At 60.1% G+C, this 21,800-nt stretch overlaps 1 protein-coding gene across 3 annotated transcripts; it reads left to right on the top strand.

Moving 5' to 3' along the window:
- Positions 1-8: 8 nt before the first annotated feature.
- Positions 9-17,490, top strand: EPS8L2 (EPS8 like 2). Of its 3 annotated transcripts, none has more exons than XM_036861459.1 (21): positions 9-140; positions 2,581-2,703; positions 2,811-2,866; positions 3,667-3,731; positions 10,428-10,589; positions 11,008-11,157; positions 11,246-11,325; positions 11,410-11,552; positions 11,641-11,711; positions 11,918-12,044; positions 12,237-12,325; positions 12,425-12,499; positions 12,713-12,861; positions 12,981-13,113; positions 13,228-13,328; positions 14,662-14,767; positions 15,411-15,524; positions 15,799-15,868; positions 15,994-16,174; positions 16,285-16,417; positions 16,504-17,490. In XM_036861459.1, exons 2-21 carry the CDS (start codon positions 2,660-2,662, stop codon positions 16,585-16,587), a joined length of 2,133 nt encoding a protein of 710 aa, XP_036717354.1. In that variant the 5' UTR covers positions 9-140; positions 2,581-2,659; the 3' UTR covers positions 16,588-17,490. The 3 variants fall into 3 exon arrangements, with proteins under 3 accessions (XP_036717354.1, XP_036717352.1, XP_036717355.1); XM_036861457.1 differs by having other exon boundaries at positions 12,192-12,325; XM_036861460.1 differs by lacking the exons at positions 9-140; positions 2,581-2,703; positions 2,811-2,866; positions 3,667-3,731; positions 10,428-10,589 and having other exon boundaries at positions 10,596-11,157; positions 11,641-11,730; positions 12,192-12,325.
- The last annotated feature ends 4,310 nt before the right edge of the window (positions 17,491-21,800 follow it).

The raw sequence follows: 21,800 nt of genomic DNA, 5'->3' as shown, positions 1-21,800 counted from the left end.
CTCAGGTTCCTCCCAGCGCCCCGCCCCGGCTCCTCCGCGCGTCCCTCTCTCCTCGGGAGCCAGGCTCCGACAGACGGGCGGACGGACGCGCGTACTAAGGGACCAGTGGGCGGCCAGGCGCGGGGCCGCGAGAGGAGCAGGTGAGTGCCCCGCCTGGAGCCCGCACCCGCTTTGGCCCTGGAGCCACAGGGGAGCCGAGCGCACGGAGGGCGGGCTGCCCGGGCCTCAGTTTCCCCAGGTGGCAGCGCGACGCGGGGCTCTGGCCTGGCTCTGCAGGCCGGGCCGGGGCGCATGGGGCATCGGGCGCGAGGGGCCGCGCCGGGCCCGCGGGCTTTCCCTGGGCTGGTGGCCGCAGCCGGGTTCCTGCGGCCTGGCCTGCCCCGTCCGGTCCTGGGGCGGCGCCGTGCGCTGGCGATGTTTGTAAGCCAGTGGCTTCTGAGTCAGCCGGCCGCCTCCCAGCCCTGGGGCTCGGTGGGGCGAACCCCCTCCTCCAGTGAAGCGGTGTTGAGGAGCCTCAGCCCCTGCCCCTCCAAAGATCTGCACCAGTGTTGCCGGGGCGGACTGGGGGCTCCTTTGGCGTGCTAGCCGGCTTCCTGTGTGTCCGAGGCAGGCGGGAACGCAGGGCCAGGGACGCATCAGGCCGGGGTCAGGCTCTCGGTTAAGGTTGGGGTGTGGGAGTTTCAGGGAGGAGGCTGGGGGCCGAGCTGCCGGGGCCTGTGTGCCTCCAACCTGGGCTGGGCTGGGCTGGGCTGGCCTGGGGCAGCCCCCGTGCCTCAGGTGTCCCGGTGGCAGGGGAGGCGGGTAAGCAGGGCTCCCGGTGCTTCTGAAGTGCGCCACCGACCATCTGTGCCCCACCCAGATGTGGTCAGCCCCAGCTGCGCTGGGAGGCCAAGCCCAGCTGGCGCCGCCTCTCCTCCCGCTTCTGCACCTCCCCCACGGCCTGTGGCGGGGCCTCTCCTGGCCCTGCCCAGTGCAGTCAGGGGTCCAGCGCCGCCCAGCTCTCTGCCTGCCTCTGTCTCCCAAGTGCAAGCTCGGCGCCCTGCTCCCCACCTACAGCTTCCCAGGCTTTTCCCTCCCCCAACCCGCAGGGCCCAGACCTGGGCACAGCCAGAGCCCCAGGGTCTCCCCCATCCCAGGGCCCCACCTGGCTCCCTGGGCCTTAAGCTGACTCCTCCCCAAGGTCGTTCAGCTGTGAGCTGGAATTTGAACTTGGAGCTGGTCCCTCTGCCCTCCCTGCCCTGCTGGGCCTCCTCCCCCTCCCCCTGCCTGACCAGGCACCATACCCGGCCTTCCTTTGCAACCGGAAAATGGCCACAGTGAAACCAAAGTGCAGCCTGGGCCCTGGGGCCCTCAGGGCTAGTGCCATCCCCACCCCAGTCAGCTGAAGAAGCCCCCTTACTCCCCGCTGGAGCCGGCCTGTAAGCGGCCCCTCCCCCAGCTGCTCCCCAACCCAGATGCCTGGACCCACCTCCCTGGCTGGCCCTGAGGCCCCCCACCCCGCCCCCTAGGGGAGGCCGAATGTCTCGACCTAGGTGTCTGCGTGCTCACAGGCCTGGGTTTCGCCCAGGTGTGTGTGTGTATCTGGATGCACGTGCCCAGCACCCTCGCCTCAGCCCGCCAGGAATCCCATTAAGCAAACACTCGGGCTCACCCACTGAGGTCATGAGCACTCCGGACATTCTCCACGGACAGATGGACAGAGGAATCTGGCCAAGCCCGGACCCTCGGTGGCATGTGGGAGGGGGTAGCCTGAAGCCCCCGGGTCCCTCACACCTCCTGGGAGCCTTCCCTGTAGGTAGTACCTGCTCAAGCTACCAGGTACTTGTACAAGCTACCAGGTACCAGGTACTACCTGCCCTGGATACCAGCACCCCTGGCTTGCGACCCAACCCTGCAGCCCCCTAAACACTGAAGCCACAGATGGATGGCATCACTGGTGACATCTGATGCGGCACAGTGTGGACCCAGAGGTCCCCACGGAGCACAGAATCCCACAGGACATGTCAGCCTGGCCCAGGGGTACCAGGCTCTGCTCACCCCTCAGATGGTGGGCTCCGTCTGGACTTCACCCTGGGCTCTGGGTCCCCAGGCCCCCTACCCTTCACCCTGGGCTCCAGCCTCATCTTTTGCTGCCTTTCTCCCTTGTCTGGCTCCCACCTGCCTCAGGGCCTTTAAACATGCTGTTCCCTCTGCTTGGAAGGTGCCTCTTCCCCCGACCCCCCTTCAGAGCCCCCAGGACATCTTCCTCGCAACCCCACTCCAGACAGCCTCTGGGAGTGGGACCCCTCTGCTGGCACGTCCTGGGGGTCCCTGTAGAGGACCGAGGGTCCAGGGGGAGATGGGGCTGCAGTGAACACCAAGTGGGATGTGGAGCAGGGGTGGTCCTGGTGTGTCCAGAAGGCAGGGCTCTGCTCCCTGAGGACTGCCTGCCCAGGCACCCTGGGGAATCTGGCCAGGCCATCGGGGCCCCAGGTCCTGCATCCAGGGAGGGATGGGGAGGAGACCCAGGCCCTGTGCTGGGGTAACAAGGCCCCGGCCAGGTCACGATAAGGTGTCAGCTTGGCTCCCCTGTGCACTTAGGTGTGGGCCAGGCACTAAGCCCTGGACCCAGGCCACTCTGAGGTCTGCCCTCTCACCGCCAGCCACCGTCGAGGACGCCATGAGCCAATCAGGGTCTGTGAGCTGTTGCCCGGGTGCTGCCAAGTGAGCCCCCACCCCCACCCACTAGGCCCCCACCACCCGCTACCCACCCGTAGTCCCCAGGGAGGGGTGTGGCATGGGCCCCACCCTCACCAGCCCCTCCCCTGCAGTGGCAGCCTGGGCCAGTCTGACGGTGTGGCCAAGATGAGTGCCAAGGACCTGTTTGGTGAGTGAGGTTTGAGGACAAGAGGCCTCGGGGACCAGCTCGGCTGGGAGGGTTTCGCCTACTCCCTTCCCCAGGGCTGTGCCAGGCCCCCACCCAGGGAGACGCGGGTCAGCCCTGGGCACCCAGAGAAGGCCCCTGGACCCTAATCAACCAGCAGGTGCTCAGGTCCCTCCCCCAAACTCTGGCCACTGAATAGCCCTCCCCACAGTGAGCCAGTAAGGGGAGAGGCCTTACTAATAATTCAGGGAGCATCAATATTGATTCTGTGTGCTCTTCTCCGCCACCCGATCCTCTAGGGGCGGGGGCTCCTGCTGGACTGAGTGCCAGGTGTCTGCTCTGGGAGGGCGGGCCCTGGCCGGCCCCCACCTCCCCCAGCTCTGACCCTCCCCCAGCCATGCAGTGCCGCCTCTGGAATGCAAGGAACCCCAGGGAGGGGCAAGAAGAGGCAGGGAGATGGTAGCTGGCAGCTCTTAGGGTTGGGGGAAGCCCTGGACCAGACCCCTCCCCAGGAAGGTGGGCAGGGGGCCTCCATGAAAGGAGGCCGAGCCTCCTGCGTCCGCTCCAGGACAGACCTCGGACACAGTTGTGCCATCACCACTCTGAGCTGGGGGTCCCTCCTGGGGACCGAGGGAGCTCCGTGTTCTGCCAGGAGGGGCCGTCCCTCCATTCCGTGCCCTTGTGTCCTTCCTGGCGGCCACAAGGGGTCCACAGAGCAGCCCTCCTCGCCTGCACTCTGCCCTCCCTGCGGCCCCGCCTGGGGTCCCGCCCTCAGGGGTGAGTGACTGTGTCTCCTTATTCAGCTCAGAGGAAGAAGTACTCCAACTCCAATGTCATCATGCACGAGACCTCCCAGTACCACGTCCAGGTGAGCCCCTCACCCCACAGGGCACTCCTGTCCTCTGTGCTCCGGGGTCCCCGGGCCTGTGGGGAAACTGAGGCCCGGGGAGAAGTGGTCCCACAGCAGGCGGCCTGCTCTGGGCTCACCCCCGGTGGGGAGCCTCCCTCCGGTCCTGGGGAGCTCCCGGTCTGAGGGGCACAGGAACCCTGGAGCTACATCGGGGAGAGGGATGCCAGGGGCAACACAGGAAGGCAAGGACAGCTCTGGGTGCCCCCGGAAGCCCCAGTGGGAGGGAAGCTGTCATCCTGGCCTCACAACAGGGAGCTAGATTAGGAGGGCGGAGGTGGAGCAGACGCCCTTTTCTGAGCTCCCGCAGGGACCTCGTTGATGGTTAATCCCACTAAGCCTGGACAATCGAGATGGGGACGAGCCGCCAGCTCCGGAGGCCTTTGCTTTTAGGTCACTTTTAATTCACACTTAGAACTCAGGAAATATGTTTTTAAAATGACCTTCCTGCTCCTGGCAGCCGGCCAAGTTCCTGGTTCCTGGTCATCGTCCAAACCTGCAGGACAGCAGGGCTGGGAATGGCTGAAGTGGGAGGAGGGAGGGGGACCCAAGATCAGGAAGGTGGGGGGCCTGGACCAGGAAGGTGGGGAGCCCTGGACCAGGAAGGTGGGGAGCCCTGGACCAGGAAGGTGGGGAGCCCTGGACCAGGAAAGTGAGGAGCCCTGGACCAGGAAGGTGAAGGCCCTGGACCAGGAAGGTGAGGGGCCTGGACCAGGAAGGTGGGGAGCCCTGGACCAGGAAGGTGAAGGCCCTGGACCAGGAAGGTGAGGGGCCTGGACCAGGAAAGTGAGGAGCCCTGGACCAGGAAGTGGGGAGCCCTAGACGAGGAAGGTGGGGGGCCTGGACCAGGAAGGTAAGAACGTCCCTCCCCTTAGAGCCCTCCATGCCCACGGAAGCCAGGTGAGTCACTGCTTTCTGAGCCTCAGTTTTCTCATCTATACAGTGGGTGCAATGAGACATGGGAGTCTCTAGGGCTCTTGCACTGGGCTGTGTTGGTGATCAGCCCTCCCTGCCAACCTGGGCAGGCAGGGGCCGTCTTGTGTGGTCAGCTCATGACTGCTGCAGGCTCAGCATCCAAGGGCAGCTCTGCCACCTCTCTGTGGGAGGAACTTTGCCCTCCTTGGTGAGGAGCCACCTGTGCCAGCGGGGCCTCCCAGCCCTTCTCCTAGACTTTGGTCCAAGCTAGCCTGTGGAAGGACCCAGGCTGGGGCCACGTCTCCTGCCTGCCCAGCAACCAGCAAGGCTGGGGATGTGGGCAGGTTTGCTGACCCCTCCCAGATGAGGAAGCTGAGGCCAAGAGGGAGGGTGAGAGGTGGTGGCAATGGGAGGGGGGGCACCAAAGCCTTGTGGGTTTATTTATTTATTTATTTATTTATTTGGCTGTGTTGGGTCTTCATTGAGGTACGCGGGCTTCTCATTGCGGTGGCTTCTCTTGTCGTGGAGCACGGGCTCTAGGCGTGTGGGCTTCAATAGTTGTGGCGCACTAGCTCAGTAGTTGTGGCGCATGGGCCTAGTTGCTCCGTGGCACGTGGGATCTTCCCAGACCAGGGCTCGAACTCGTGTCCCCTGCATTGGCAAGTGGATTCTTAACCACTGTGCCGCCAGGGATGTCCCAGCATTTGTTTTATACAGTTGAATTTTTGTATAGTGATTGAGTATTCTGAGACCTCGCTGAATTCATTTACTTGTTTCAGGAATTGCTTATAGATTCATTGGATTTTTTTATGTACGCAATCATTTTGTCTGAAAATACAGTACTTAATTTCTTAATTTTAGCCACTTTGTTTTTCTTGCTTTATTGCCCTGGCTAGAACTACCAGGACAGTGCTCAATAAAAGTAAGGATAGTGAACATCCTTGCCTGTGTCCAATCTTAGAAGAAAGTATTCAGAATTCCCCATTTTATAAGCTGTATGTTTTTGTAGATACCCTTTACTAGAATGGGGAAGTTCCTTTCCATTCTTTATTTGCTGAGAGCTTTTATCATGAAAGTTGTCGAATTTTATCAAATGCTTTCTCAATTGAAATGTATTTACTATTGTTAATGTAATGAATCATGCTGATTTTTTTAAATGTTGAACCAACCTTGCATTTCTAGGATAAACTTCATTTACTAATGGTTTATTATCCTTTGTATGTATTGACAAGACTAATTTACTACTATTTTGTTAAGGATTTTTTTGCATTAATATTTATTAGAACATTGGTCTATAATTTTCTTTTCCTGCAATGCCCTTGGCAGGTTTGGGTATCAGAGTTATGTTGGCCTTATACAATGAGTGGAGAAATGTTCCTACTCCTCTAGTCTTCAGAAAGAGTTTATGGAAGATTGTTGTGATTTCCCTCTTAAGTATTTGTTAGGATTCACCTGTGAGGCCCTGAATATAGGGTTTCCTTTGTGGGAAGTTTTCTTTTATTATGAATTCACTTTTATGCCTGTATGATCTGTAGTGATGTCCCCTCGTTCCTTCTGGTTATTGATCATTTGTGTTTTCTCTATTTTTTTCTTGATCAGTCTTGCTAAGGGTTTATCAATTTCATTGGTCTTTTCAGAACCAATCTTGGGCTTTGTTGATTTTTCTCTGTTGTTTGTGTATTTTACTAGTTCATTGGTTTCTGCTCTTATTTTCCTTCTTTCCACTTACTCTGGGTTTCATTTGATTGTCATTTTCTAGTTTCTTAAGAGGAATGCCCAGACCATTGATATTAAGTCTTTCTTCTTTTCTGACATTCATTTAAAGCTATAAAGCTCCTCAAAGGACTGCTTTAGCTATCTTCCACAAGTTTTGATGTGCTTGCTTTTATTATTGTTCAGCTCAGAATATTTTCTTTTTTAAAATTTTATTTTATTGGAGTATAGTTGATTTATAATGTTGTGTTAGTTTCAGATGTACAGCAAAGTGATTCAATTATACATATACATGTATTCCTTCTTTTTCAGAGTCTTTTCCATTATAGGTTATTACAAGATATTGAACGTAATTCCCTATGCTACACAGTGGGTCCTTGTTGGTTATCTATTTTATATATAGTAGTGTGTGTACGTTAATCCCAAGCTCCTAATTTATCCCTTCCCCACCTTTCCCCTTTGGTAACCGTTAAGTTTTTTTCCGAAATCTGTGAGTCTGTTTCTGTTTTGTAAGTAAGTTCATTTGTATCATTTTTTAAAATTAGATTCCACATATGAGTGATATCATATGATATTTGTCTTTCTCTGTCTGACTTACTTCACTTAGTATGATCATCTCTAGGTCCACCCATGTTGCTGCAACTCAGAATATTTTCTAAATTTCCTTGTGACTTCTTTGACCTATGGGTTGTTTAGATTTTTCTTCTTTTTAAGCATTTAACCATGTAAGCATTTATAGGTACAAATTTCCCCTTAGTGCTGCTTTTGCTGCATCCCATAAGTTTTGATATGTTGTGTTTCTATTTTCATTTGTCTCTAGGTATTTTCTTATTTCCCTTGTGATTTCCTCTTTCACTCATTTGTTGTTTAAAAGTGTGCTGTTTAATTTCTACAAATATGGACCCATGATTTATTTAGAAGTGTGTTGCTTAATTTCCAATTAATAGGGTTTTGTAGTTATCATTCTGTTGTTGATTTCTAATTTAATCCCATTCTGGTCAGAGAATACACTCTGTATGTTTTCAGTCATTTGGAATGCATGGACGGCATGGCTGGGATGGTTTGGCTGTGCAGTATTTTGCTGACAATGCGCCTCATGCAGACAGACCAGCTGCCTGATAGTCACTGCATGTTTCTGCCCACTCTCTTTCTTTTCTTTTTAAAAATATTTATTTATTTATTTATTTATTTATTTATTTATGGCTGCGTTGGATCTTAGTTGCTGCATACGGGCTTCTCTCTTGATGTGGCGTGCAGACTCTAGAGCACGTGGGCTTAGTTGCCTGCGGCATGTGGGATCTTAGTTCCCCCACCAGGGATGGAACCCACGTCCCCTGCATTGGAAGGCGGATTCTCAACCACTGGACCACCAGGGAAGTCCCTTTTTTTTTTTTTTTAATATTTATCTATTTATTTACTTACTTATTTTGGCTGCGCCAGGTCTTCGTTGCGGCATGCGGGATCTTTTTAGTTGCAGCATGCAGGCTCATGGTTGCAGCATGCTAACTCTTAGTTGCAGCATGCATGTGGGATCTAGTGCCCCAAACAGTGATCGAACCTGGGTCCCCTGCATTGGGAGCGCCGAGTCTTATCCACTGAATCACCAGGGAAGTCCCCTGCCCGCTCTCTTTTTTTTTTTAGCGTTTTATTCATTTATTTATTTGGCTGCGTTGGGTCTTAGTTGCGGTGCTCGGGCTCTCAGCATGTGGGATCTTAGTTCCCTGACCAGGGATCGAACCTGTGTCCCCTGAATAGGAAGGCGGATTCTTAACCCCTGGACCACCGGGGAATTCCCCTGCCCAGTGTCTTTCTAACCTGCCCATGGACATGTAGGTTGGCCTCCAAGAGTTGTGCAGGGGGCAGCCTTGTACCCGTGCCACATTCTACACGTGTGCAGGTTGCCTTGGGATTGTAAGAGGGAAGCATGTGGGCTGGTCCAGTGTCATCAACTCCTCCCCAGAGCAGCCAGGCGAGTGCGGAGCAAGGGCTCCTCCTTCTCCACGTCTTTAACCAGCCAGTGTAACCCACAGGGGCTTGTTAGTACTGCACAACAGAATAGGTGAAAACTCATTCCTAAAGTCATAGTCTCCAGCTTCAATTTGCAATTCTTGTATTGAATGAGTCTGCAGATATACGTGTGTGTGTGTGTGTGTGTGTGTGTGTGTGTATATATATATATATACACTTTTTGGCCACACCGTGCAGCCTGTGGGATCTTAGTTGTGGGATTTTAGTTCCCCAACCAGGGATTGAACCCAGGCCCTCGGCAATGAAAGCGCAGAGTCCTAACCTCTGGACCACCAGGGAATTCCCCTGCATATAATTTTCTATATTAAAAGGTTACTTATATTTATTTTCCTATAGACTCTCTGTTCATACCTTTTGTCAATTTTTCTATTGAGCTGTTAATGTTTTACTTGTTTATATATTCTTTCATTCTTTATTCATTTATCGTTGGTATCCTTAATTATTAAACAAAATAGAGCTTCTAACAAAGTAAGAACTATCATTGTAATGCATGTTGGCCTTTTCCTGTATCAAGAAAATTAGCCTACATCACCTCCATTATATCTATTATTATATCTGTGTGGTTTTTTAAATATTTTGTATGTGGTATTTTTTTCTCAGGCAGAAACTTTTTTTTATTAAGTCAGATTTATTGGTCTTGTCTTTTTATTCCCTTTTTTTTTTTTTTCGTGGCCCCACCATGTGGCGTGCGGAATCCTAGTTCCCTAACCAGGGATCGAACCCACGCCCCCTGCAGTTTAAGCTCGGTGTTTTAACCACTGGACCACCAGGGAAGTCCCGGTCTTGTCTTCTGAGCATCTGGATTTTCCTCCTTGCTTAGCAAAGTCCCCCGGTGAAGCAGGCCTTCCTGAGATTATCAGAAATTACCTAGTATTTCCTTCTAGCACTTTCACGCTTCCATGTTCTGTGGTTAAGCCTTAACTGCTTGGAGTTTCTGTGAGTGTTCACCCAGCTGTCCCAGCATTGTTTACTGAATTCAGCAAAGGTCAGCGAGGACACGTGGGGGATCCTGGAAGGAGGAGGGGCCTGAGCCACGCTTGGAGAGAGAGCAGCGGGGCGGGCCAAGAGTCCCCACGGGCTGCTCATTCATTCCCGTCACAGTCACTGGGCGCCTGCTGGGGGCCCAGCACTGTCACAGGCACCGGGGAGACAGCAGCCAGAAAGCAAACAAAGGCGCGTGTCATGTCCAGCATAAAGTCGGACGATGATAAACACAGGGCGGGTCAGGGACGTGCTCACAGTGAGGCTGTGGCCAGGCAGGCGGGGAGGTAGTGCCCGAGCACAGTCCGGAAGGAAGAGCGAGCTGGGGGAGACCGGACTCGGGCAGAGGTGGCACATGCCAAGGCCCTGTCGTGAGCCTGCACCAGGGCTGCTGGGGGGGGCAGGGAGCCTGGTCCCGGAGCCCAGTGGCAGATGTGGGTGGGCTGGGGGCTGTGTGTGTAGGGCTGCCAAGGGGTTTGCCAGGGCATGTCCATTGCCCCCACAGACATCCCCCGAGGAGAGCAGAGGACCCCCCCAAGGTGGGGCTTTGTCTCTTCAGACCCCCAGGGCAGGGATGTTCCCCTCAGACCCCCAGGATTAGTTGTGACCCCCCCTCAGCCCCCCAGGGTTGGCTGTGGCCCCTCAGCCCCCCAGGGTTGGCTGTGGCCCCCTCGGACCCCCCAGGGTTGGCTGTGGCCCCCTCAGACCCCCAGGGTTGACTGTGACCCCCTCGGACCCCCCCAGGGTTGGCTGTGGCCCCCTCAGACCTCCAGGGTTGTCTGTGGCCCCCTTGTACCCCCGAGGGTTGGCCGTGGCCCCCTCAGGCCCCCAGGGTCGGCCGTGGCCCCCTCGGACCCCCAAGGTTGGCCATGGCCCCTCAGACCCCCGGGGCTGGCTGTGACACCCTCAGACCCCCAAGGTTGGCCCTAGCCCCTCAGAGCCCCAGGGCGCAGCCCCTTGGCCCTGGTTCTTAGCACCAGGAGGGCTCCACCCAGAATGACCCCCTGCCTGCCCACCCAGCACTTGGCCACGTTCATCATGGACAAGAGTGAGGCCATTGTGTCCGTGGAAGATGCCATCCGGAAGCTGGTGCAGCTGAGCTCCAAGGAGAAGATCTGGACACAGGAGATGCTGCTGCAGGTCAACGACCAGTCGCTGCGGCTGCTGGACGTGGAATCCCAGGTATGGTGGCAGCAGGAGGGAGGGCGTTCGCCCATCCTGCAAGGCAGGCACAGGCAGTGACCCAGGCACGCTGGGCCTCTGTGGGAGAGGGAGCAGGACGAGGGCCGAGAGTACAGGGGAGCCACGCCACGCAGGGGCATGCCCCCCTCGCCAGAGCTGCTCCACCGGCTGTACCGAGGCGGGGCCCGTCGTGTGCACGCTGCCCCGTGGGGTCCGTGTCCATGCCCGTGTCCAGGCCACGTTCCTTTTCCGTGCCATATCCGTGGCGTGAACGCCACAGGCCACGCTCACGGTCAGCCCGTGTCCCCGGCATCCGCTCCTCGGGTCTTCCCCGTGCCCATGGCCGTGAGCCCTCATCCGTGTCTGGGACTCTCGCCATGCACCGTGGCAAGCCCAGTCCCAGCTGTCTGTCCCCCAGGAGGAGCTGGAGAACTTCCCACTGCCGACCGTGCGGCACAGCCAGACCGTGCTGAACCAGCTACGCTACCCGTCGGTGCTGCTGCTCGTGTGCCAGGACTCAGACCAGAGCAAGCCCGACGTCCACTTCTTCCACTGCGACGAGGTGGAGGTGAGGGGCGGGCAGTGGGGGGCGGGATAGGGGCGGGGCGGGGAGCGCGGATCCCCCGAAGAGCCAGCCTGACGCCCCGTCCCCCCAGGCGGAGCTGGTGCATGAGGACATCGAGAGCGCGCTGGCCGACCGCCGCCTGGGGAAGAAGATGCGGCCACAGACCCTCAAGTAGGGGGTAGGAGGGGCGGGGGGAGGGGCCGGGCCTGGGGCTGGGGCTGCGGCCAGGCTCAGCCGCCCTTCGTCCCACTTCAGGGGCCACCAGGAGAAGATCCGGCAGCGGCAGTCCGTCCTGCCCCCGTCCCAGGGCCCGGCCCCCATCCCCTTCCAGCGCTACGGCAGGGACTCGCCTTCCACCAAGAACCGAGTGGGCCTGCCCACGCCGCTCGGAGACCCAGGTGGGCCGAGGGGGACGGGCTGGGGGCGGCAGCAGGGTTGCGGCGGGGGGGGGGAGGCTCAGTCAGCAGCAGCTCTGCGCCCGTCCAGGCTTTCGCCGTTGGGAGTCGCAGGACGAGGAGCCGAGGGCCGTGCTGGCTCAGAAGATCGAGAAGGAGACGGTGGGTCTCGAAGGAGACGGTGGGTCTCGAAGGAGACGGTGGGTCTCGGGCCGGCAGGACCTCCCACCCACTCCGGGCGCCGGGGGCCAACCCCCAGCCAGCACCCACCCCCTCCCCCAGGCCAGGGGCCAAGAGGCAGCAGGTGGGGGTGTCCCTGCAGCGGGTGGGGCGCCGGAGGCTGACCCCTGCCCCTGCTCTGACCCCAGCAAATCCTCAACTGCGCCCTGGACGACATCGAGTGGTTCGTGGCTCGGCTGCAGAAGGCCGCTGAGGCTTTCAAGCAGCTGAACCAGCGCAAGAAGGGGAAGAAGAAGGGGAAGAAGGGGCCGGCAGGTGCGGGGACGGGGGTGGGGGGCACCGGGCAGGGGAGGGGCATCGGGGCGGACACAGGAGTGGGGGTGGGGAGCGCAGCGACCACTGAGCGGAGCCAGGTCCGGTCTCAGCGGGTGGGCGACATCAGACTGAGGCCAGACCCACCAGGGCAGCGGCGGGCCGGCCAGGCTTACCCGCCAACCCCCTGTCCAGAGGGCGTCCTCACGCTGCGAGCACGGCCCCCCTCCGAGGCCGAGTTTGTTGACTGTTTCCGGAAGACCAAGCTGGCCATCAACCTGCTCGTGAGTACAGCGGCCCACCCCATCCCTCCGAGCTGATACTGGGGGGGGGTGCCTTGTCCCTGGTGCCACCCCACAGGTCGGCCTGCTCCCTGCCCACAGGCCAAGCTGCAGAAGCACATCCAGAACCCTAGCGCAGCCGAGCTGGTGCACTTCCTCTTCGGGCCTCTGGATCTGGTGCCTGGGGCTGGGGGGAGGCAGGGGCTGGGGTGGGGGAGCGGGGGCCTGGGGGGCTTGCCCCTGACTTGGTGGGAAGCAAGTGCCCACCTTGGGCAGTGGGCTGGGGCCGGCGTCTGCACTCTGAGTGGTGGGCGCAGTGGGCAGGCCAGTGGTGTTGCGGGCAGGCGCAGGGTGGGAGGGGGGGGCCTCTGACGCCCCGCTGTGCCCCAGATCGTCAGCACCTGTGGTGGCCCAGACATTGCTCGCTCCGTCTCCAGCCCCCTGCTCTCCCGAGACACTGTGGGCTTCCTGCGCGGCCACCTGGTCCCCAAGGAGATGGCGCTGTGGGAGTCCCTGGGGGAGACCTGGACACGACCCCGGTAGGGCGGTGGCCCGGGGCGCACACCAGGATGGGTCCCTTGGCGGGCGGGCTGGGGGGTCCTGGGTGGGGCCAGCACTGGTCGGTGGACACAGCTCACCCCAGGACCTCCCACCCCAGCTCCGAGTGGCCTCGGGAGCCGCAGGTGCCCCCCTACGTGCCCAAGTTCCAGAGCGGCTGGGAGCCACCCCTGGACGTGCTGCAGGAGGCCCCCTGGGAGGTGGAGGGGCTGGCATCAGCCCCCGGTGATGAGGTCAGAGCGCCCGCAGCCCCGCCTGCACTCCACCTCCGCCCACTGCCCTCACCGCCCTGCCCTCCTGGCCCAGCCCCTGCTTCACACCAAGCCCCGGTGTCCGCTTCCCCACAGCCAACTCCAGTGAGCCGCACGTCCTTCAGAAACTCCCCAAAGCATGGCCTCACATCTGAGCCCACACCCCAGGGAGACGTCAGCTCCCCACATGCTCACAGGTAAGCTCTGCTCAAAGTGACGGAGTGTGACGCCCACCCCTCAAATCCCGGAGGCTCCGCTGTGGGTACACTGCCACCAGGTGGCAGCAAATGCCTTTTTCAACGACGGTCAAAATAACGCTTTCCACACTAGAGCCGGGTTTCCTTTCAACTTTGTGGTGTACAATTGAGGGGAAAATGTCGAAAGCACCCATAAAGTGCTTAGATGACGTACCTAATACGTCATCTCTTTTTGTTTCTCCACGTTTATGCTTTAGAATCATGGTCAGAAATTTACTAAACCACTGAACTTAAATGGTCTCAACGATCCCAGTTGCCCTGTTGGGGCTGATTTAGGCCCAGCCTCAGAGCCGGAGGAGGAGACTGATGGTCTGGGTGGGAACGGCCTCTCTCCCTCTGGCCGCACACATTTTCACAGACCATGTCTTACAGCCCCAGGGCCTGGGGGAGTCCCCGTCCTTCCTCCCCTCCCCTCCTACTTTCTGTTCTCAGTCCTGGCCCAGGACCTGCCTGGGGAGCTCATTACCCACCAGACCCCAGGATTCAGTCTCAGGAGGGGAGGAGGCTGGAATCCATGTTTTGAATAAGTGTGCCCCTCCCTTTGCCCCACCAGCCCGATGCCCTGGTCCCTGGCCTAGGGCCACCTTCAAGAAACATTTTCATCCTTTTACCTCCAGCCCCTGACCGGTCCACCCTGGCCAATCCTGACACAGCCCCCCACCGGGGCCCCAGGGGCTGCCCCAGCCCCAGAGCCCCCACTTCCCCAGGGCCCCGAGCCCTGCACCTGTATGAGGGGTGCCCTCGTGATCAGGGGCCAGACTGACCAGAAGGGATGGCCCAGCACGGGTGGCAGGCACAGGCCTGCTCCGTGCAAGGGCTGGGACACCCTGGGACCCTGCAGCTCACGGGCGGCCCTGCGTCGTCGTGTCTGCAGTGCCGGAGGGACTAGGGCTCTGAAAGCATCCGGCCCTCCCCCACGGTCAGCCACTTTCCAGGGATGGCCTGTCGTTTCTCGGGTACACGCCTGGCTCTAGATCCCCTGGGGGGCTGGGCCTGGAGACCCCTAGGCCTCCAGGGCTAGGGGCTAGGGCAGGGCAGGCCTTGCTGTGCCCACAGACCCTTGCATCCCATCCGCCTCCGCTGCCCCCCCACGCAGGGGGCCCCAGACGCAACGGGGCTGTCACAGTTTCCATCCCAGCTGACAGCCGCAGCCGCTGTGCCGCAGAACAGGACGCAGCCGTTCACCTGGGAAGCTGCTGCCCCCAGCGCTCCCCCAGGCCCAGGAAGAGACCCCAGCCCAGCCCTGAGCCTCAGCCCCTCCCATTCCACACAGGGGCTACGAACCCGCACCGGCCATGGCCAAGTACGTCAAGGTCCTCTACGACTTCACAGCCCGCAACGCGAACGAGCTGTCGGTGCTCAAGGACGAGGTCCTGGAGGTGAGTGGGGGCCGGTCCAGAGGAGGGGTCCGCCTGACCCCAGGGCTCCACTCTGGGTCCTCAGCCTGGCACCCGCCCCAGCACAGCCTGGCTGAGGGGCCTCCCTGTCTTGGGGATCTCGGAGGGAGCCCAAGGGCCCCTGGGCTGGGCTGGGCTCAGGCTGAAGGGTGGGGTGGGCCCTCCCTGTGCTGAGTGGGGGACCCCCCAGTCCAGCAGGGGCTTGTCATTCATGCCCACCCCGGGAGCCCCCTCAAGGCACTTTCTGAGTTTTGTGCCCGTCCTGAATCCAGGCCACCCACTGGGGGACAGAAAGTGGAGCAGCTGGAGGGGGGGTGGTGATCTATATCCGCAACCAGGCTAGAGGCTTAGGGTGCTGCTGGGAGGGGTGGGGGGTGGGGCGGTGGCCGGTGGCCCCTATGGATGGGTGGGAGGCCAGGTGGGCCAGGGGCACCTGGAGGAGGTGTGTAGAATGGGGAGGGGGGAGCAGGCTCAGGGGGGACTCCGGAACTCTCTCTGGCCCATCAGTAAAGAGGGGCTCACACCGGTGGTCCCAGCACCCAGCACTGGTGCCTATGGCGGGGCGGGAGCGGGGGGGGGCGGGCGCTGTGGGTCAGGGATGATGGCGGAGATGCGGCGCCCACAGGTGCTGGAAGACGACCACCAGTGGTGGAAGCTTCGAAATCGCAGCGGCCAGGCAGGCTACGTGCCCGGCAACATCCTGGCCGAGACCCAGCCGGAGGACGCCCTCCTGGAGCAGGTGAGGCGGAGGTCTGCTCCGTCCTGCTGCAGGGTCAGGCCGGGTGGCCGGGGGTTGGTGGGGGGGGGGCGGCAGAGAAAGACCGGGCCTGGAGCCTGGACCCCTCGGCTATAGGGGCTGGTGCGGGGGCTCCCTGGCTCCGGGCCGAGTCTGGGAAGGTGGGGGACTGGGCAGGTCCTGGGAGGTGGGGGAGGAGGGGCGGGCAGGGGTGCCGGGAGGGGTGATAAGCTGACCTAATGGCGCCCCCACCCACCCCCTCTTGTTCACCCTGCAGGGGGTGAAATACTGGGGTCCTGCCAGCCCAACCCACAAGCTGCCCCCAGGCTTTGCCGGGAACAAAGGCGGTGAGGGATGGGGCCGCCAGACCCTACGGGCGGGGGGCCCAGAGCCAGCGGGGGAGGCGGTGGGGAGGGGAGCCCCGGGTACGCGGGTAGGCGCGGGCAGGCCTGAGCCGCCTGGCGCCCCGCAGAGCTGATGCAGCACATGGACGAGGTCAACGACGAGCTCATCAAGAAGATCAGCCACATCAAGGCACAGCCGACGCGAAACTTCCGCGTGGAGCGCAGCCAGCCCGTGCACCTGCCGCTCACCTACGAGTCCGGCCCCAGCGAGGTCCGCGCCTGGCTGGAAGCCAAGGCCTTCAGCGCCCGGTGAGCGAAGGGCGCACAGGGCGGGCAGGGGGCGGGCGCGGCGGCCGCCACGCCCACGGCCGGGGCCCCGCCCTCACGCCCCCGCCCCGCCCCCTGCCCCCCGCCCCCAGGATCGTGGAGAACCTGGGCATCCTGACCGGGCCCCAGCTCTTCTCGCTCAACAAGGACGAGCTGCGGAAGGTGTGCGGGGAGGAGGGCGCCCGCGTGTACAGCCAGCTCACCGTGCAGAAGGCCGTCCTGGAGGTGAGCCGCCCCGCCCTCCGCTCCCCGCGCGCCCCGGGAAGGGGGGCTGGCGGGACACTGACCTGCGGGTCCCCCGGCTCCCCCAGAAGCAGCAAGGTGGGTCGGAGCTGGAGGAGCTCATGAGCAAGTTCCATTCCAAGAACCAGAGGCGGGCGGAGGAAGACAGCTAGGCCCGCGGCAGGGCCCGCCCCCGCGGCTGGAGTATTATTTTTGTACGTGTACGTATTTCGGACCGTGGACTCGGACGGAGAGTCGTGCCGGCTGGGGACCGGCTCGCCCGCCTCGTGGCACGTGGGGCCTGTCCTCCGGCTCAGCGGTGCCCCGGCCCACACTCCCCACCTTCCCCGACGCCCACCGTAGCCAAACTTGCCACCAGGTGGTGCCAGCCCCTCGTCCGCCCGCCCGCTGAGGCCAGAGCTGTGCCGGTCCCAGACCCAGCCCTGCCCTTCCCCACAGCTCTCCCTGAGGCCTCAGAACCCACGCACACAACCCTGGGAGGGGGCAGGGACCTTTCCTCTGGCCGCCTTCGTCCACACAGGGGTTCCTCCCGGCGCAGGTGACTCTGGCCCTGCCCCTGTCCCCACGGCCTCCTGCAGCCACTGCATCCCCATACCTCCAGGTGGCCGGCTGCGGGCCACCAGGGCAGCAGACCTCAGCCACCCAGCTGCCCTTGGCTCTGAGCTGGTTGGGCTGGTGCCCTTTGCCCCCAGAGATTGCCCTCAGCGCCCACCCAGCACACGGCACCCCCAGGGTGGGCTGGGGGACTCCGGGCCCCACTGGGGTGGGGCGCATGCCGTTCTCCCTTCACCACCTGGAGGATCAAGGATGGACTGAACACCACTCACCTGAGTTCTGGCCTTGGGCACCCCTCACCCCCACCCCAGCCCTGCCCACTCCCCCACCGCAGAGCCAGAAGGGAACCTTCTCTGAGCAAGTCTCAGGCCAGCCTTGCCTGGCGTGCTGTGTGCTGGGGGTTGAGTCTTGGAGCCCTGGACTCTGCGGGTCGCCCCCCAGCGAGGAAAGGTGACCGAGGCTCAGAATCCATATCATTAAACCACTTAAGTCTCCCAGCAGCCCTGTGTCTGTCTCCTGGAGGTGGGGTGGGGTCACTGTGGGTCCTGGAGCCCCCCCGGGATTGCGCCTTTGGAAGAGCTCCTGAGCACAGACAGGCTGCGGCCAGGCCGGGCTGGGGGGGTTCCCGGTGAGGCTGCTCAGCCCTGACCCAAGCGGGGGGCCCAGGACACCCTCCCCTCCACACCCTTGTGAGAGGGCCCAGAGGACGCTCCTGGGAGCTGCGGCCTGAGAGGGGGGCCCTGCCCACTCTGTGCCTGGGGCTCTCCCAGGCCTGATGTCCGTCCGGAAGGCCCGAGTGGGAGCGGTGGGGAGCAGGGCTGCCAAACCTCCAGGGAGGGAGGGGGCATGAGTCACAGGAGAGAGACGGAAACTAGATTTAGAGAGCTGAGCCCAAGCTGAGGGAGATGCCCCAGAAGAGGGCGTGGGCCTGCAGGGCCGGGCAGATGGCCAGCTGGGACGGGGTCCGTGCAGGAGCGGAGGGGTCCCTGAGCGCACAGTGGGCAGCTCTCCGCACCACGCAGGCTCCCAGCCACCTGGCCGCGAGCGAACTTGGGCCCCACCCTTGGAGGCCTCTGGTGCTCGCTGCTGGCGGCGCTGCCTGTTGTGGTGTGTGACGGCCGGGGTGCCCTAGCACCGGGCCGGGTCAGGGGCGTCTGACCTGCATATCCCCAAAGCAGCCGGTGGACCCACCCTGGATCACGGTGTCCAGAGGGCTCGGTTCCGGGGGTCTCTACCTGATGGGCAACCACAGGAAGCTTGGACCCAGAGGCAGGTTGTGCCTTTCACGGTGGGCGATGGTGGGCCGACTGTCCCTCTCTGGGCCAGGCCTCGGGAGCCCCGACTCCCAGCTGGGACAGGCCACGCTGGGCCGAGTCTGTCCAGCAGAGCCCAGTCAAGGGCAACTGGGGGTGTCTGGTGACTTCTGGGCCACACCGAGACTTGACCACCACGGGCCCCTCTCCCTGGGAAAGGAAGGTTCTCCCCCCGACCCCAGGCCACGAGAGGAGGCTCTGTCCTCCCAGGCCTGGGCACGACCCCACAGACAAGGAGCCCAAGATGAAAAGGGAGAGCTGAGGGCATCAGCCTTCCTCCAGAAACCCACAGACCCTGCTGGTCCAGAACAGCCAGCAGTGGGGAACCCGGACCGGACAGCCTCCCCACACCCTGCCCCGCGCTCTGCTTGGCTGAGCCCCTCGCTCAGAACCCTCTCCCCCGGGGCCCCAGGCCAGACTTCACTACCCAAGAGCTGCTCTGAGATGCCCCGGCCCCGCCTCTCTGCTCAGGCCTCTGGGCTCCCAGGAGGGGCTTCCCCACCCTCCCAAGAACAGGCAGATGTGAGTGGCCCAAGTCACACAGCTGTCTGGGTAGGCATGAGGAGTCACTCTGCTTTCCACCCTGAGGGCATCACTCTCCAGGGCCCCCAGGTCAGGGGGTGACTGAGCACCACCTTCCCTGGTGACCCAGTGATCTCAGTACCCGGGAAGTAGGCGCAGACAAGAACAAGGCACAGGGCTTCCCTGGTATCACAGTGGTTAAGAATCCGCCTGCCAATGCAGGGGACGCGGGTTCGAGCCCTGGTCCGGGAAGATCCCACATGCCACGGAGCAGCTAAGCCCGTGCACCACAACCACTGAGCCTGTGCTCTAGAGCCCGCAAGCTGCAACTACTGAAGCCCACGTGCCTTGAACCCATGCTCCGCAACAAGTGAAGGCACCGAAGACCCAATGCAGCCAAAAATTTAAAAAAATAAATAAATTTACAAAAAAGAAGAAATTTCAAAAAAAAAAAAAGAACAAGGCACAGAGGGGCCAGGTCCCCCTCCTGGAGCCCCAGAGTGGGTCAGGGCCTGGGTTCACATGCAGTTTGGCCTGATACGTGTCCCTAACCACTCACGTCCCCACCTCCCACTCTGCCCTGGTCAAGCAGGGAAGAGGGAGGGTTGGATGGCACCAGCCCCAGTGGAGGCTGCGGGGGGTCTGACCATGGGTGGAGCGGGGAACGTCACACCGGGGAGCTGCCCGCCCAGCACCCGCTCCGCACCCAGCTGTGCCGCCAGCAAATGTTCCCCCCAACAAGGCCGTCTCTGTCTTGGGGACAAGCTCGTCTTTGTGGCCCTCCTCCCACCAGCGTGGCATGGCTCTGAGTCCCCTCCTCTCCTCCCGTACGCAGGCCCGGCCAGGAGGCAAGAGCAGCTTCCCGTGACATTTTGGGTGGAGCTGCTTCTTTTTCCTTTCTTTTTAACGTTTTCAAAATATTTGATTCACCAAAAGGTTACTGCACAAAATAGCATAGGGTGTGAGACGTCTTCACACCTACATCATGCTGCTGGGAACAGAATAGAGGTGAGGGGTACACCTGTCACCTGTGGAAGGTGGTGCTCGGCAGGGTCGGCTTCCAGGTGAGGATGGTACCGAAAGCACGAAAAGGGTCCCTACTAACCACCCGGCCCCACAGTGATTGACATCCTGAAGTATCAGGCTAACGCGAGAAGCAGAATTAGAGCTGAGGAGCTCTCGACCTGTTCAATAGTTAAACCGCACGGTGCGGCATTCCAGGTGGGGTCCACAGGTCCCTGGGGGGCCCTGAACACTAAACAAGCTGCATAACAAGACAGCAGTACATTACAGGTTGAATTGTATCCCCCCAAATTCATGTAGGATAGGGTGATTAGGGTGGGTCCTGACCCAACATGACTAGTATCCTTATAAATAGGGGACATTTGGACATAGACACACACACACAGATGTCTAACCCTAAAATGAAGATGGAAGCAGAGATCAGGCTTCTGCTTCTACAAGATGAGGAGCATCTAAGATTGCAGCAAGCCACCAAGGCTGGGGGAGGGGTCTGGACCAGATGCTCCCTCACAGCCTTAGACGAGCTAACCCTGCCGACACCTGACTTTGGACTTCCAGCCTCCAGGACTGGGAGACAGTGAATTCCTGGTGTTTAAGCCGTGCAGGTTATGATACTTTGTTACCGCAGACTCGGAAACTAACGCAAGGTGAGCTGCCTTTTTCACTGGGCTCCCGTGGCACAGACGGTGCAAAAGCCCCAGTGTGTAAAGCTGTTGGCTCCTCAGCAAGGATCCCGGTGTCGCCACGGGGCAGGGCCCCCCGTCTTCCTCACCACACACTCCCAAGGAAAGAAGCGCTTTCAGCAAACGTTCCTAATTTAACTGACTTCAGTCTGGGCCCTGGCGCGTGAGGAGTCGGGTGGCGCGAGCGTCCCGCTGCGCTGGGCTCGGGCGACGGGCGAGGGGTGAGAACCACTGACCGACGGGCCGTGGTTGTTCACACCGGGGTTCTTGGTAGACGTTTTCTCCAAAACGAGAAAAACAGCGGACAGTCTTTGTTGCCACGGTAAACTCGAGCTCTCCAGTGGGAATGAGAATTTTGGAACCTGCCAGCATCAGCAAGACAGCTTCCCGACCTGAAGGCCTTTCTCCAAGCTTGTGATGTAGGTGTGAGTTCCACGTGGACACGGAATGGGAGACTCTGAACCAGTGTTTTCCAAACGACCGATGCGCGATGTTACAGCATCACGGCGGCCAGAGACCCGTCCACGGGGCGAGATGGACCGAGGGTCCCCGGGGCCCCAGTGAGCCGTGCACGGGGTGGGCTCCCGGTCCAGACTGCAGCCGCCCCGAGAGACGCCACGTGCCGGGGTTTGGTGTCGGAGCAGAGGAGAAAGTCCGCGAGGATCCCAAAAGGCTGTTCACGTGCTCCTGCCTTTCCAGCTGCAAGTCTGGGCGAGGCCGGATTTTCTCCGGATGCTTCGACCAAGACGACATTTCCTAACTGACCAAAGGCAGACGTCGTGACGACGTCCAGCTGCTGCTGAGAAGCCTGATGTCAGGGAGATTCGCAGAAACGTGTATTCATGCCACTCTTCTTACTGAATTTTTAAAAAACTATTTCTCATAGAAATCTATGCTTTATGTGTTGAATGCTGGCTCCCCAAAATGCTACCAAGGGACAGATCGATAAAGCTACGCGGCTTAGCTACCTTGAGAGTCTTAGCAGGATCTGGGGGGCAAGGGTAAGGTGTGTGTGAGGTTTGGGGTCTGGTTTAGAATTAGGCAAATTCAAGACCTAATTCGTTCAGGATTGGTGAGCACTTAAAGGGTTGGAAGTGAGTTTAGAGGATCAGCTGAGGTAAAGCATGGTATAGATGGTTTCTACAAGTCTGTCATCAGTATTTTAAAAGGAAGAATAAATGCAGGTCTTTAAATTTTCATAGTTTTATTTTCTAATACAGTAAATATGGATGGATAACACACATAAGTAAAAGTTCCTTTGGGGGCCTT

Source organism: Balaenoptera musculus, chromosome 8 (assembly GCF_009873245.2).
Source record: "Balaenoptera musculus isolate JJ_BM4_2016_0621 chromosome 8, mBalMus1.pri.v3, whole genome shotgun sequence".
NCBI lineage: Eukaryota > Metazoa > Chordata > Mammalia > Artiodactyla > Balaenopteridae > Balaenoptera > Balaenoptera musculus.
This window is presented reverse-complemented; position numbering and strand designations above follow the sequence as displayed.